Here is a 14,651-nt window from a genome sequence, read left to right as displayed (position 1 = left end):
GTTTTCTGGGAAAGTGCACCTCAGGCTGCTGACAGGCAGAACTCGTGACATGGGTGACTGTGCCTAACTGTTAAGGTACAGGGGGGTGAAAACTGCAGGGATGGTGGCCCCTGCTGAGGCCATGAAGCCTGCCAGCTTTCAAGGAGATAGGTGCAGGAGGTTCTCAGAAACTGCACCTCAGGCTGCTGATAAGCAGAACTCATGACATGGGTGACACTGTGTCTGTGTGCCTCACTGACACTGGGGCATCTACAGGACACGGTAGTGTGCCCCAATAAGGCATCCTCCTCCCCTACAGCCTCATCCTGGTCCACTGCTTTAAATCACAACAGGTATAAAAAAAACTAATACAGCGCCAGCAGCATCTCAGGAAGCCAAACTGTCGCAGAGCCCTTCTTTCCTCTCCTGCAGGAGCTTCTTCTCCAGCGTGCGTGTTAAGGTGCACCCTCACTGTGTGACTCTGTGTGGGTGGGTTGTGTTAAGGCATACCCTCACTGGCGCTGGGGCATCTACACAACATGGTAGTGTGCCCCAATGAGGCCTCCTCTTCTGCTATAGCCTCAGTTCAATCCACCACTTTAAATGACAACAGGTAAAATAATAACTTAGTGAGCAGCAGCTCAGTAGCACCAGCAGCATCTTAGGCAGCCAAACTGTCACAGAGCCTTTCAAGCAGCGAACCTTGCTAAACTAACCTCATCACCAGAACTGAAGCCAATTTCCTACAGCTCAAAACACAAAACCTGCCAACAATCTCCAGTACCCCCACAAACTGCACACCAACCAGAATCTATCAAAGACAACAATAGCCAACTACTTCGGGGGCACATTTCTCACAGAAAAAACACTCTGTCTCCAGTCTCTCAGGCCTGATCCTGAGAGGGAATTTACAAACCACTTTTCATAGCTGTCCTATGAACTTCACTTTATCAGCCTACTAGGTACAGAAACTCATGGACTCAATATAGACAGTGGAATTCTGACACTCCGTAACCTGTCAGACATCTCTCTCCCCAGGTACTTCTCCACTTTTACCTGTGCTGCTACATCCCCCTTCCTCCTCCCACCCCAGCCTGTCCCTCACTCCCTGACACCTCCATTTCCATTTTCACTGACTGGCATTCTTGCCTGCATTGTAGGCCAGCCTCTGGCTTCTTTACTATACCTTCCATCCAGGAACAGCACACACACCAACTGCAGGTGCTTACTCAGCCTAACAAAGGTTTTTTCAACCTGAAAGCTAGCATCCCCGGCAGCTAAGCTGAGCTCATGTCGAACCTCACAACTCCACTACAACCAGCAACTCTCAGGCCTGTCAAAGACGTGAGAGGTCTGAGCTTTCCCCAGAACTCTGGAACTCTGTGCATGTGTTTAGCAGCTGGAGGTTATGGTGCCTCCTACCTGCCTTTCACCAGTGGGATCCTTGGTCCTGGTATTTACGGGGCTGCCATATCACTAACACTCCCACCAGGCCTCCCCAACTCTGGCAGAGTGCAGTTTTAGTGGTCATGCCCAGGACCTGGGGCCTTCTTCCCCATAGCCCCAGGCCATACCTCCAAGTTCATCCTGGCATGGAACCTCAGCAGGGACATGTTCTTCCCCTGCTGGCTGGTGATGCAGTGAGTGCCCCCTCCAACTCTGAGATCATGGCATTAAATGGCTTTTAAAAAAGGAAATGGGTGTGGATGGAGTGAGGAGGGTGGCATTCACTCCATCTGCACCTGGAGCTTGGGGAGCCCCAGCAGTGGGAGGCTTACCTTGAAGAACACCAGGAGCTCCACCAAACCAGGTGTAACTACATCCCCAGAAATGCTGAACACCCTCCCACTAGGAACACTGGTCAATGGACAGGACAGGTGCTCACAGGCAACAGTGGCCAGATCCTGTCACATCTGGCTGTGGCTTGCCCAGTAGGCCAAGGGGTCGCACAGCAGTGGCTCCATGCCCTCGGTGACATAGGCAGCCACCAAGGCCTGAGCACTACCTACCTGATGGTGGGGTCTGGTTGCTCTGGACCCCACCATGGAAGCCATGACCTTGGCCCACATTGGTAGCATCTGTGGTGGGGGAGGAGATGGGCTGGTGTGCTAGCATGGGACAGCAGGTCCCACTCTTCCACATCCTCCTGTCTTCACTGTTCTGCCTCCCTGACTTTCTTCACCAGCACCTCTGTCCACTGATACACTGCCCTTCACCCTCAGGTCACACACAGTGGCAAGCACATGGGCCGTACTGGACCGCAAGGGATCAAGCCATTTCCTGATCCCCTCCTTCAGCTGCCTCACCAGTGCCTGGACATCTGGTGACAGTGGCTTGCCCCAGCCAGGAACATTGATCCCCTGGAAGCTTTCCATTTGGCTCTGAAGTTCCCTCACTATGGGGGTCATCTGGCTAAGGAGGGCACTGGCAGCGCTGAGGGTCTCAGTGGCCTCAAGGAAGGGCTTGAGGAACACCAAGATCTGGGAGTTGGTATCCCACTTGGCTCCATTCAGCGGGCCACTGATCCAATCTCCCCAAGCAAGGCCATCTCATGGATTGCCTTCTGTTGCTCCATCAGCCTCTTGAGCATCAGGTATGTGGAGTTTCACCAAGTCTCCACATCCTGCATGATTTTGTGCTGTGGGATATTCAGATCTGTTCCTTTGTCCTGCAGCATCGTGCCTCAATTAATGTTCCAGTCGAAGTAGCCTGCCATCACTGGCAGCCCTGCCCCCCTCCAAGGCATCCCTGACAATGAGCTGCCAACAAAGTTGGCATCACAGACCACCTTGACCATATTGGCCCTATTGTCAGTGACCAAGAACCCATGGGTGAGCTCCCCTGCCCAGCAAGCCACCCCTGTACCAAGTGGTTCGTGGCCCTCATGATCTCTGTTGATGTGTGGGACTCATCCATCACCTTAGCTTGAAGGAGAGCCCACTGATGGCCTGACTGGCTGCACCAGTGCTGTGTGAGGGAGAGGTAAGTGTGATCTCTACCCCAGCTGTTCCAGATGTTCAAGATGAAATGTAAGACCACCTGTGGGCCTGCCTTGTGCAGCTCCTCCCTCCCATACTCCCTGCATGCCTCATACAAAGAGGGCACCACCATCCTGCTGAAGGTGGTGCATGAGGGCACTTGGTAGGATGAGGCCATGAGCAGCCTGAACCCTGGCTGCTCAACTAAGGAGAAGGACTGGCCATCAACAGTGAGCATCTCCCCAGTGCTCTGGGTGATCTCTCTTGCCCTTGCAACGTGCCCCACTTTCTGTCCACCTTTTCCCCACTGTTCCAGGGTGGCCTGCCTCTGATTTGTGGGGATGAGCAAGAGGGGGACTTCCCTTTGAGCACACTCCCGCTGGTGCCAGGCTGGGGAGAAGCAAGGGCAAGGGGGTAGTGCCTCTGGAGATGCATCAGCATCCCTGTGGTGCTCATGTGTTTTGTTCCCTTGCCCTGGCTGATTTTGGCTTGACAGTGCAGGCAGGTAGCATACATGGGATCATCTGCCAGCTCAAAATGTTCCCAGACCACACTATCCACTTACTTCTGGTGAGCAGGTATATGTGTAGATGATGCTGCACTTTCCCCCTCCTGAGCAGGCAGAGGCACAACAACGGGAGGAGCAGACTCAGCTGAGCTGCTTGCCTCTACCTCTACCTCAACTTCCTTTGAAGTGCCTTCTGGGGAAGGAGACCTGACTCTAGGGAAAACTTGAGGAGTGTGGAGCACAGACTTAGACGATTCCCCCGCCTTCCCCAGAATTTCCCTTGCTAAGGCACTGAGATCCAGATCTAGCTCTTCCTTTGGAACTGGAAGGCCTAGCATGGGAAGTGAAATGGGGGTGGAGGAGGCTGTCATGCTGGTGCTGGTGCTTGTTGTTGTCATGGTGGTGGTGGGGGGGAGTGGTTATGGCTCATGCAGGCAGAGGGGATGCAGTCTCAGGCACAGGCAATGGCACTGCTCCCCTCTCCTTCCTGCTTGCAGGAGGAAAGAGACTACATCTCAGATTGGGGGTTTTGTTGTTGTTTTTTTTTTGGGGGGGGGGGCAGAAACTTACACCTCTCCCTCTACCCCCTCTTCCGCCCCTCCCTGAAGGCTTGCCACCACCTGCCTTTCCACCACACTTCGTGGTATGTTTCATATCTGCTTTTCTACAAATATATTAATGATAAATGTATCTGCGTCCCTATATAAATTCAATGATGTGAGTGAGTGTGGCACAAAGTAGAAATGTTTAAAAAGAAATATGAATGAATGAAGAATATGTCTTTCCCCTATATGAATTCAATAGGCTAGGGTAGCAAGTAGGCAATCCTTCAGAAGATCAGTGCTAGTAGCATTCATTGTCCTACGCTGCTGAGCTACTGGAACACACGTCAGTAACTGACACCACGGCAGAAAGCAGGGCAGTTCAAAGAAAGCTCCTTTTTTGCTGTTTTTCCATCCCTCCCCCAGAGCACTGGGATTGGAAGCAGCCTCAGGGAAGGGTTACAATCACTGGCGAGCTACACAGTCAATATCAGAGTAGTCCGTCCCCCCTATTCCCCCTCCCTCTCCTTACTTTCTGTTTCCCTGCAGGCAAGCCCAGCTTCAGCTTCAAAACTCAACACATTTGGAAACTTCTGAAACATTTTGACTGCCCTTGTTTCATTTCAAGGCTGTTTTGAAACCCTCTGTTTCATTTCGATTTCGCTGTTTCAAACTTGAAATGAGTTGAAACAGCGTCAGAATGAAACAGCTGGCAAAGGTTCATGCAGTCTAGTTGGCATAATATATGTGGACTTCCAAAAAGCCTTGGAGAAGGTTTCCCATTAGAGGCTCTTAGAGAATGTAGGTTATCATGGGATTACAGGGAAGGTCCACTACTGAATTAGAAATTTGCTTAAAGATAGAAAACAGAGTGAATATAAATGTAAAGGATGGCAAGAAGTAAACAGTGGAGTGTCCCCAGGGATTTGTGTTGGGACCGGTGCTTTTTAACGTATTCATAAATGATCTGGAGAAAGGGGTGAATAGCAAGGTAGCTAAATTTGCAGATGACACAGGTAAAGACCAAGGCAGACTGCAAGGAACTGACCCAGGAGGGTCAAAGGGGGCAGGAGAGCATATAAGCCTCCATGGCTCACTAAAATCATCCGGGAATGTCTCCTTGCCAAAAAGGAGGCTTACTCCCAATGGAAAGGAGGGGTCATCACTAAGGAGGACTATTCAGCAGTTGCTCGGGGATGTAGGGGGATGGTTAGGAAGGCCAAGGCAGAGATGGAACAGGGGCTGGCTTCCCGGATTAAGGACAACAAGAAGTCCTTTTTTAAATACATAGGGAGTAGAAAGAAGGCCCCAGGAAATGTGGGGCCCTTGCAGGACAAGACGGGGAATCTGGTTGTCACGCCAGACGACAAAGCCAACATATTTAATAACTTCTTTGCCTCTGTCTTCCTCAGTAAGGACCAGAACTGCCACCTCCCTGCTGGGCCCCCTTTGGGCCCCGGGGGAGGCTCACCTGGGCCTAGAGTGAGTGAGGATTTAGTTAGGGAGCTTCTGGAGGGGCTGGACGTTTTTAAGTCAGCCGGCCCGGATGATCTTCACCCTAGAGTCCTAAAGGAACTGGCTGGGGTCATTGCAAGTCCCCTGGCACGGCTTTATGAACACTCGTGGTGCTCTGGAGAGGTGCCGGAGGACTGGAAGAGGGCCAACGTGGTTCCCATCTTCAAAAAGGGGAGGAAAGAGGACCCGGGGAACTACAGGCCAGTCAGCCTTACCTCGATCCTGGGCAAGCTGTTCGAGAAAATTATTCTGGCACACATCCAGGAGGGGCCAGCAGGGAACTGCATGCTCAGGGGCAACCAGCACGGGTTCATCAGCGGCAGGTCCTGTCAGACCAACCTGGTGGCCTTTTACGACCAGGTCACTAAATCATTGGATGCAGGGGTGGCAGTGGATATAGTTTTCCTAGACTTCAGGAAGGCTTTTGATACTGTCTCTCACCCCATTCTCATTAGGAAGCTGGGGGACTGTGGCGTAGACACCCATACAGTCCAATGGGTCGCCAACTGGTTAGAGAGTCGCACCCAGAGGGTGGTAGTGGATGGGTCCTTCTCGACCTGGAAGGACGTGGGAAGTGGGGTCCCACAGGGCTCGGTCCTTGGGCCCGCCCTGTTCAACATCTTCATCAGTGATTTGGATGAGGGGGTGCAAAGCACCCTGTTCAAGTTTGCTGATGACACTAAGATGTGGGGGGATGTGGGCACAATAGAGGGGAGCAACAGGCTACAGTTGGACCTAGATAGGTTACAAGGATGGGCGGAGGAGAACAGGATGGGGTTTAACACAGACAAGTGTAAGGTGATGCACCTGGGGAGGAACAATCGGCACCATACATACAGGCTGGGGAACTCCCCTCTTGTCAGCACGGAGGTGGAAAAGGATCTGGGAGTCATTATTGACTCCAAGATGAACATGAGTCGGCAATGTGGGGAGGCGGCTAGGAAGGCCAACTGCACCTTGTCATGCATCCACAGATGCATCTCGAGCAGGTCCAAGGAGGTGATCCTCCCCCTCTATGTGGCACTGGTCAGGCCGCAGCTGGAGTACTGCGTCCAGTTCTGGGCGCCGCACTTTAAGAGGGATGTGGACAGCATGGAGAGGGTCCAGAGGAGGGCCACTCGTATGATCAAGGGACAGCAGGGTAGGTCCTATGAGGAAAGGTTGTGGGACCTGAACCTGTTCAGCCTTCAAAAGAGAAGGCTGAGGGGGGATCTTGTGGCCTGTTATAAACTGGTTAGGGGGGATCAGCAGGCGCTGGGGGAGTCCCTGTTCCCCCGAGCGCCGCAAGGAGTGACCAGGAACAATGGTCACAAGCTGGCGGAGGGAAGGTTTAAGTTGGACATCAGGAGGCGCTACTTCACGGTCAGGGCGGCTAGAGTCTGGAACCAGCTTCCAAGTGAGGTGGTGCAGGCTCCCACCCTGGGGGTTTTTAAGAGGAGGTTGGATGACCACCTTACTGGGGTCATTTGACCCCAGTGCTCTTCCTGCCATGGCAGGGGGTCGGACTAGATGATCTGCTCAGGTCCCTTCCGACCCTAGAAACTATGAAACTATGAACTACAGAAGGGTCTGGCATGAATGGGCAACTAAATGGCAGAAGAAATTCAATATAGATAAGTATAACATGATGCACATGGGCAAAAATAACCCAAACTATACCTAAACTATGATGGGCTCTGGACTAGCTGTTATAACACAACAGAGAGATCTGAGAGTAATAATTGTGGACAGTTTGATTAAAGCATCTGTAGCCATCAAAAAGACAAACACAATGTTAACGATTATTAAGAATGGAATGGTAAACAAAATGGAAAGCATCATTATTCCCTCTCATAAATCAGTGGTGTGTCTACCACTTGAATACTGTTCCCAGTTTTGGTCTCCATGCCTCAAAAATGATGTGGAAGAACTAGAGAAGGTATTAGGTTGAAAACTAACAAAAGGAAGTTCTTTTTCACACACCATTTAATTAAAGCATGGAACTCATTTCCACAAGATGTTGTGGAAGCTGACAGTGTAATCAGATTCAAAAAGGGATTGGACACATTCTTGAAAGAAAAGTGCATTAGTAGGTATTGAACATGGGAAGTAGGTAATCAGTAGGTATTGAACTTGGAAGAGCCTCTGAATCAGAACTTCCTAGACCTTAACTACTGGAGGCTGCAACTGGGAGAAGAACAGTGGAAAAACTCTGGTCATACCATTCTATCTCCCTTTCAGCACATCCACTCCATACTACTGTGTGATACAGAATCATGAATACAATGGACCTATGGTCTGACTCAGTAAATGGCAGTCCTTATGTTTTTATCTTCTTCTGTTCTAGAACAGAGAAGATATGAATGGGGGGGAGGAGGGAACCTTGAAAATAGCTCAGTAATTTAAAATATTTACAGAGAAGCAAGTATGGAATCTGAATACCTTTCTCTTTGTAATACAAACCCTTTTATTGAAAAGTTGAAATGCTGCAACAATGATTCTATTTCATCTCACAATGGTGTTTAATTTTTTTTGGCAAAGAACATGCATTTGTGTTGCTTCTTTTCAATATTTCCTATTTAAATATTGCCCTCATTATATGGAGTAAGTGTAGTAAAATTAGGCATCATGTAGGAAAGAATTATTTTTCACATTGCTGCTGCTCATGCAAAAAAGAGACATCAGCTGACAATACACATTTCCTAATTAAATAGATTTATGCTGTGGTTCGTATGAACTTGGCAAATATTTTGCTCCAGACCAGTTTACACTACCAAAATTATGCACTGGTAATTATCAGATTATGCAAAATTTTGTGTACAGCATATAGCATTATTTTGTGCTTTTATTTAAGCAGCTCATCAAAAGGAAAGCTGCAAATCTGGCAAGATGGATAATAAAATGAAACTGTTTATATTTATTGCCATTTTGACAATTCATGAAAGGATATAAAAGTAACTGAAGGGAAAATATGATATCTTGAAGGCTTAAGATTTAATCACCGATATATCTAGTTGTTGTTTTTTTTCCATAATGTTTGTTGGATCATTTACAGAGAGGCTCACTATTTCTTATTTAGATCCCAGCCCTTTAAGGGCATATGTAGGGGCTTAACTTTAAGAACATTGGCAGTCTAAGTATCTTCAAAGTATTTCTAACTCTGCCACTTACCTGTTGTGTGACTTTAGACAAGTCACATCAGCTCTCTGGGGAATCTTTTTTTTCTACTTGCTGTCCTTTTTATGTCCTGCATTTTTAGACTAAAAGCCCTTTGGGGTAGGGACTGTCTCAGTTACAGTACCTAAAACAATATTTGTTGTCTGTTACTGTTGGGGTTTTTTTCGAGCAGAGACATGGTAGGGCACCTCCATGCCCTGAGGCCCAGCCACTGCATGAGGCAGAGCCAGATGCGGTGTTACTAGTGCTGGCAGTGTGACCAGCTGCCAAATGCAGCACCAGCTAGTTTTTCACTTTCCAAAGAACCCCCTGCCCCCTCCCACCCAGTTATGCTACTATGGTCCAGCCTTGGTTGCAACTCTAGACCCTACTATATTGTAAAGTATAATAACCATTAAAAAAAGAATATTTATATATGTTTAAAAATAATAAAGCATGTAATTGTTACCAGAATCAGAACATTAGATCATTTAATTCAAGTGAAATTGAATAGAAACTTGTGTCACAAAGTCAGGAAGAACCATTGTAAAAAGATAGTAGAATTCCCATCACTGAAAGCAGGATTGAAGACAAAATCCATCATTCTTAAGAGCAGTGTTCCTTTGGATCATTTGTAAATGAACCAAAGAAATGTGGCAGTTTCTATATAAAAGTTACTGTCTATTTTTCTACTATTTGTTCAGCTTTTAATGCATGTGTCATAAAAGCTTATAGGGACAAATTCTGTCCGACAGCTTCTAACGTTTTTGTTCTCAGTTTTTTATATGAGGTGTCCACCTCTTCCCCACTCCATCCCAATGAGACGGACTGGAAATAGAAAGGAAAATTGGTCATACAAAATCATGGAAATGAATTAAAGTTGGTCTAGTTTCAGGGTCCAACCGAGGAGGGCACTGAATCTCTCTGGGAGGGAGTATTCTGCCCCTCAGAGGTGTTCAGTTCAACAAAAATAATGAGTTAAAAACTCTTTAAGAGTGTTGTTTAAAATTAATTTCCAATTTCTGAATCTGTAGTAGTCACACCCACTTCTCGAGATTTAGAATAGCTATGAATAAAGTCATCTTTGAAATTCTTGGCAGAGTGTCCATTACATCAGAGAGTAATGCAAGTTGGTGGCAATACCTGTGCTAATGACAAATCATCCTCTGAGGGTGTTTTGGAAGGGGCAGTTTGTATTAAAAGCCTGCAGTTGTTTCAGGTCATTTGTATTGCATTATGTGAGAAAAAATGTGGACAGCTAAGCAAGATATAAACAGACTTAGTGAGTTATTTATAAAAATAAAAGCTGGAGTACTACTTTCCCACTCTAGCTATGTTGTTCTGTACTGGATTGAAATGTTCAATGATTTCAGAGAATATACTTCTTACCTTTTTCACCAGTCTATTGTGTATTTCTTGGTTTTGCATCACAGTGCTATTTACTAACCTGATAATACGCTATCTTCAAATATGGGGTGTTTGGAAATTTGAAACTAGTTTGAAGAGTAGGAAAAGTTAACCAAGATAGTAATATGACAAAGTGATACAGTTGATGGGGCTTATAGCCAAAGCTGGAAATGTATACAAGTTTGTCTGTTCTGCATCTGGGATTAAGGTGAACTAGGGATAAAATCTTCATTATACAAAATAAGATTCCTTTCATATCTAAAAAAAAATCCTCACTATATCTTTAAATTATTTTTCCTGAAGGTAAGTTTAATTTATTTATCCCCAGAGATTTTTGGTTGTAGAAAGCCCTAGCAGCCTGGTTTCTACACTGTCAAGGAAGGAGATACTGGTGAGGGATAACTGCACTGTCATACTTCAAGGGAAGCAGCAAGAAGGTTTATGTTGATGATGAAAATACATTTGTTCAGTTGTATATGTAAGATGGGGGCACAATACATGAGGTTAGGCCTTACTTCCCTCCCTCTGTTCTGATTGTGCCATTAAGCCTTTTCATAGGATTCCACAGGATAAAGCAGCAACATTTGTTAGTCTCGGTGTGAGAAAAATGAAGTTTATATTGGCCTTGCACAATATTTATTTATCTCTGAAATATCTTCCTCCTTGAGAAGAAATCAGGTTTTGGAGCAAATGCAGACAGCTGGGTGATGCTGATAAGATGATTAACTCCTCTTTCTGCTGCCACTGCATGCTGCTTTTCTTTACATTTTAAAAAAATTCTGTTTTATTTCTGTTTTAAAAACTGTGTTTTAAATAAGCTTTTTATGAAATCATTTCCTGTTTTCTGTGGGGTGTTTGCCTTTTCTTAAATTTCCCATATAAATCTTATTTGCAGCTGGGTCTCGGGCATCTTACAGCAGCCAGCACAGCCACCTTGGCTCCGAGTTAAGGGCCCTGCAGTCTCCAGAGCACCATATAGATCCTATTTACGAAGACAGAGTGTATCAGAAGCCCCCTATGAGGAGTCTCAGCCAGAGTCAGGGGGACCCTCTGCAACCAGCACATACAGGCACATATCGCACTAGCACAGGTAGGTGGAAATGATATGCAGAATTGTCTTTTAGAAAGTCTGTTTTGTTTTGTTTTTCTATCAGTGTTAATTCTCCAAATAGTGTCATTATCTTAGAAAAGTTATATAATGTTTCTAAGTTTAAAAAAAAGCTCAATTCAAATTTTAGCATGTATCAGTGTAACTTAAAAGGCACCAAAAATGTGCTGCCTTGGGTAGGAAAATCCTAGCAATGGGTCAATACATACAAAAGTTTTAATTTTTTCCCCCTGTTGGGGAGGGAAGGAGATAATGTCTTCCTTAATCTTTTAAAGATCTGATTGTTCTCTGAAAACTTAACTATGTTTCAACTGTTCAGCCTTTGTCTGTGTGTCATAGAAGGGACTGCAATGCATCTTCTTCATGAAACTAATGGGACAGTTATATTTTTGGAAGTGAAGCAAACCAAGAGAAAATATGTTCTCTGTCTTTCTAGCACATATATAGATACACATGACATGCATATATATCACTCTCTAGATGTACAGATACAAAATTAAGCTTCAGTATAACAGACAGAGCTGTCAGGATCAGTGATTTATCTGGAATATAATAATGAATGATCATCCATGAAATCCATTAGTATACAAGCTCTATTTTCAGTGTATCCTCTCAAGTATATAAAATTGAGCTATATTTGGGAACCTAGAAGTACATAAGAAATCAGCAGTGGTATTTAGTGCACTAAGAAACCAGAATATGCTATAGCCAAAATACCTTAAAACATATGTAGAGGATGCTTGCATAACAAATTGTAATACTGACCACATTTCTGTGGCTTTTTTTTCTGCATTGATCAGACAGAAAAGATTTTGTCTCTTCCCAAATCAGACAGAAATATTGAAGCAGAATTAAAAATATCTGTAAATAATGACTTTTTAGAATAAGGCAGCATGACTTCTTTAGGATTTTTTTTTAAGGATCACTGTCATGTTTCTTGCACAGCCCAAGTTTCTGTTGCAGCTGTGGGTGTCTGGACTATGCTAAGAGGGTAAGATAAAGTCCATGGAAGTGATTCAAAGAAATGCAACAACCTTTTTTGCCTAATTTTAATTTTTTGTAATAGTCACATAGGCCTGAAGAGTAGTAGTTAGTTGATAGAGTTACTCTTTAACAAAAGCAGCCAGCATTAGGGTTCAGTGGGGGCATCTACACATGCACTTTACTGCATAGTTGCCTAATTAGCTCTACAGTAAGTGTCACTGTCTACAAGTGTGACACTTCTAGGCCCGAGTAAACTACTTAACTACGCCACAGGATAGTACTACCTAATACAAGAACTTTCCTGTGGCAGAGTTATTTACTCTACTGCAATGCACGTGTAGACGGGATGACGGTGACCAAGCCTGGTTGGTGCACAAGTGCTTCAATGCAGGGGCTGCCTGCCAACTAGCCCTACACTGTAGCATCTTTGCACCCCAGCCAGCCCCTCTGTGGCATGTTGAGCGGGGGTGGAGCAGCTCTGACCTAGCAAGCTGACCCCTCAGACTCACTGCCGGCTGGGGCTGTGCCACCACAGCTCACCAAGCTGAAGTCCTGGTCTCACCTGTCAATACTGTGCCTGGGAGCAATTAACTCTGGCATGGACTGTGCTACAGTTTATTCAGGCACACTAATTTCATGTATGGATGCACCCATCATGTTTTGTGGGGTCATGTTTATATTCAGACATAATACCTATGGTAAAAGAATCCTTAGGTTCCAGTGTATAGCGCAGGGTCTCTGCACCAACTGCTGAGCAGCTGGGCAGCAATCAGTGAATGAGACAGCTGTGTAATACTGTTGTTTATGCTCTTCAGGGCACATAGCCTTGTGTTTCAGACACCACATTCTTTTCAAACCTTGCCCTGAGGAGGAATTTCTTTTTTAATGTACATACTTTTTCTCTGACACTTATCACTGTAGTATTTGAAAGCTTTGCAACTGTTAATGGATTTATCTTCACAATTACCTCTGTGGGCAGGGTCTTCTGACTCTTGCATTTGTAAACTGTGATAATGTGGTACAGAACTCGATTGCTTGATCTTTTTTCCGAAGTGTTGACCCACTGCAGTCCATGAGACTGGTGGATGCTCAGTCCCTCTAATATCTTACCCAGGTTCCCACCTGTCCGACATGGAGACGAGATGACTAGAACTGAGACTTAAAACTTAGCATGGCTTCAGGCCTACCTGAAAATCTCACCCACTATGAACGAGCTGGGGAAGTGGTTGTGTAACAAATGTGGTAGGGGCTACAAGGAGAGGAGGGAGGGGTTTGTACTCATGGCACTGTATTGGATCTTATGAAGTCTGGTTACTCTTCCTACATTTTCCCCATGGACTTATATCCCCCATTCAACAGAAGTATGTAATGTTATATAATTAAAATATTTGTTCCCAAATGGGCTGAATAAGGGAGAAGCTGGCAGGCTTAAATTGATCAATCAGGTTGGTTCCTAACTTCTGATGGCTTAACTTGGGGTGTAGCCAGACATAACATTTATCATATGTTAAAGAGCTTAAAAGCAGAATAAAAAGTGGGTAGACAGGTGATGCACAGTGCTATACACTTGAGGTAGGTCTGTACTGCATCTTCACTGCTGCTGGGGGTATGTGCTCCAAAGCATACCCTTCCTACTTATCCCCACTCACACAGTCCAAACCTGGAAATTCAGCGGTGGAGCTACACATAGGGAGTATCTCCATGATTGTTCTCAAGCCCCTTGTTTCTGGTATGCTTGTGAGTAGCTGGAGGGGGATCCACCCCTGCAGCAACTTCACCACATTTCCAGGTTTGGTGTGCACAAGAGGCATACTCTGAGGATATGCAGTGGCTTGGACCAGACCCTTCACATTCTCTTAGAATAGGGTTGAGTGTGAGATTCTTTTAGGGAGGAAGGGAGCAAGGGTTACTTGGCTTTTTTTAATGGAATTTTAGAAATGTTTAGAAAAGAAATACCAGCTTGTGTAACTACATGCTAGACCAGGGGTTTGCAAGCTTTTAACAATGTCTGGCTGTCAATTCTTCCCTCTCACCAGGTGATTTTCCCTTCAGATCGCCTTGTCAACTTTACACCTCTACCTACTCTTCATAGACAACTATTTATTCATTTTTTAGAACTAAATACATAACCAAATTAAAGCAGTCACAGGACTGTTGAGATAATAGTCTGCTTTTTCACTATATTAATGCATCAAAACTATTTTTCTTTTTAATAGAACTTTAAAATAAGTACGCCACCTCTGAAATTTTTTTTAAAAACAAAAACTTTTGTAAATGACCCCTCAGAATGGAAATGTTTCACCAGCTTTAAAATAGCTATTCTACATGCTGGAACTTTTAGGAAGATTATTACATTTGGGATCATGATTACAGATCCATACTTGCGTTGATTTTTTGCGGTGGTGGGCTGAAATTCATGATACTGTATTGATGTCACCTGGGGTTACAACTAACTTGCTTATACAAACAGGTGTAGCATGTGGCCAGAATGTTCA

At 45.3% G+C, this 14,651-nt stretch overlaps 1 protein-coding gene across 6 annotated transcripts in view; it reads left to right on the top strand.

Moving 5' to 3' along the window:
- The window catches only part of CTNND2 (catenin delta 2), a 1,155,395-nt gene that overhangs the window by 648,191 nt on the left and 492,553 nt on the right, over positions 1–14,651 (top strand). For 5 of the 6 annotated variants that reach the window (XM_019521188.1, XM_019521179.1, XM_019521172.1 and 2 more), the window contains exon 7: positions 10,960–11,154. The exons of the other annotated variant lie outside the window; for it this stretch is intronic. In XM_019521188.1, the coding sequence (XP_019376733.1) occupies positions 10,960–11,154 (195 nt within the window). The remainder of the gene's footprint in view (positions 1–10,959; positions 11,155–14,651) is intronic. 6 annotated transcript variants of the gene reach the window in all.

The sequence above is a fragment of the Gavialis gangeticus genome, unplaced genomic scaffold, assembly GCF_001723915.1.
Source record: "Gavialis gangeticus isolate Ggan-Ray unplaced genomic scaffold, GavGan_comp1, whole genome shotgun sequence".
Classification (NCBI taxonomy): domain Eukaryota; kingdom Metazoa; phylum Chordata; order Crocodylia; family Gavialidae; genus Gavialis; species Gavialis gangeticus.
The sequence above is the reverse complement of the archived record's forward strand: the minus strand, read 5'-3'. Positions and strand labels throughout refer to the sequence as shown.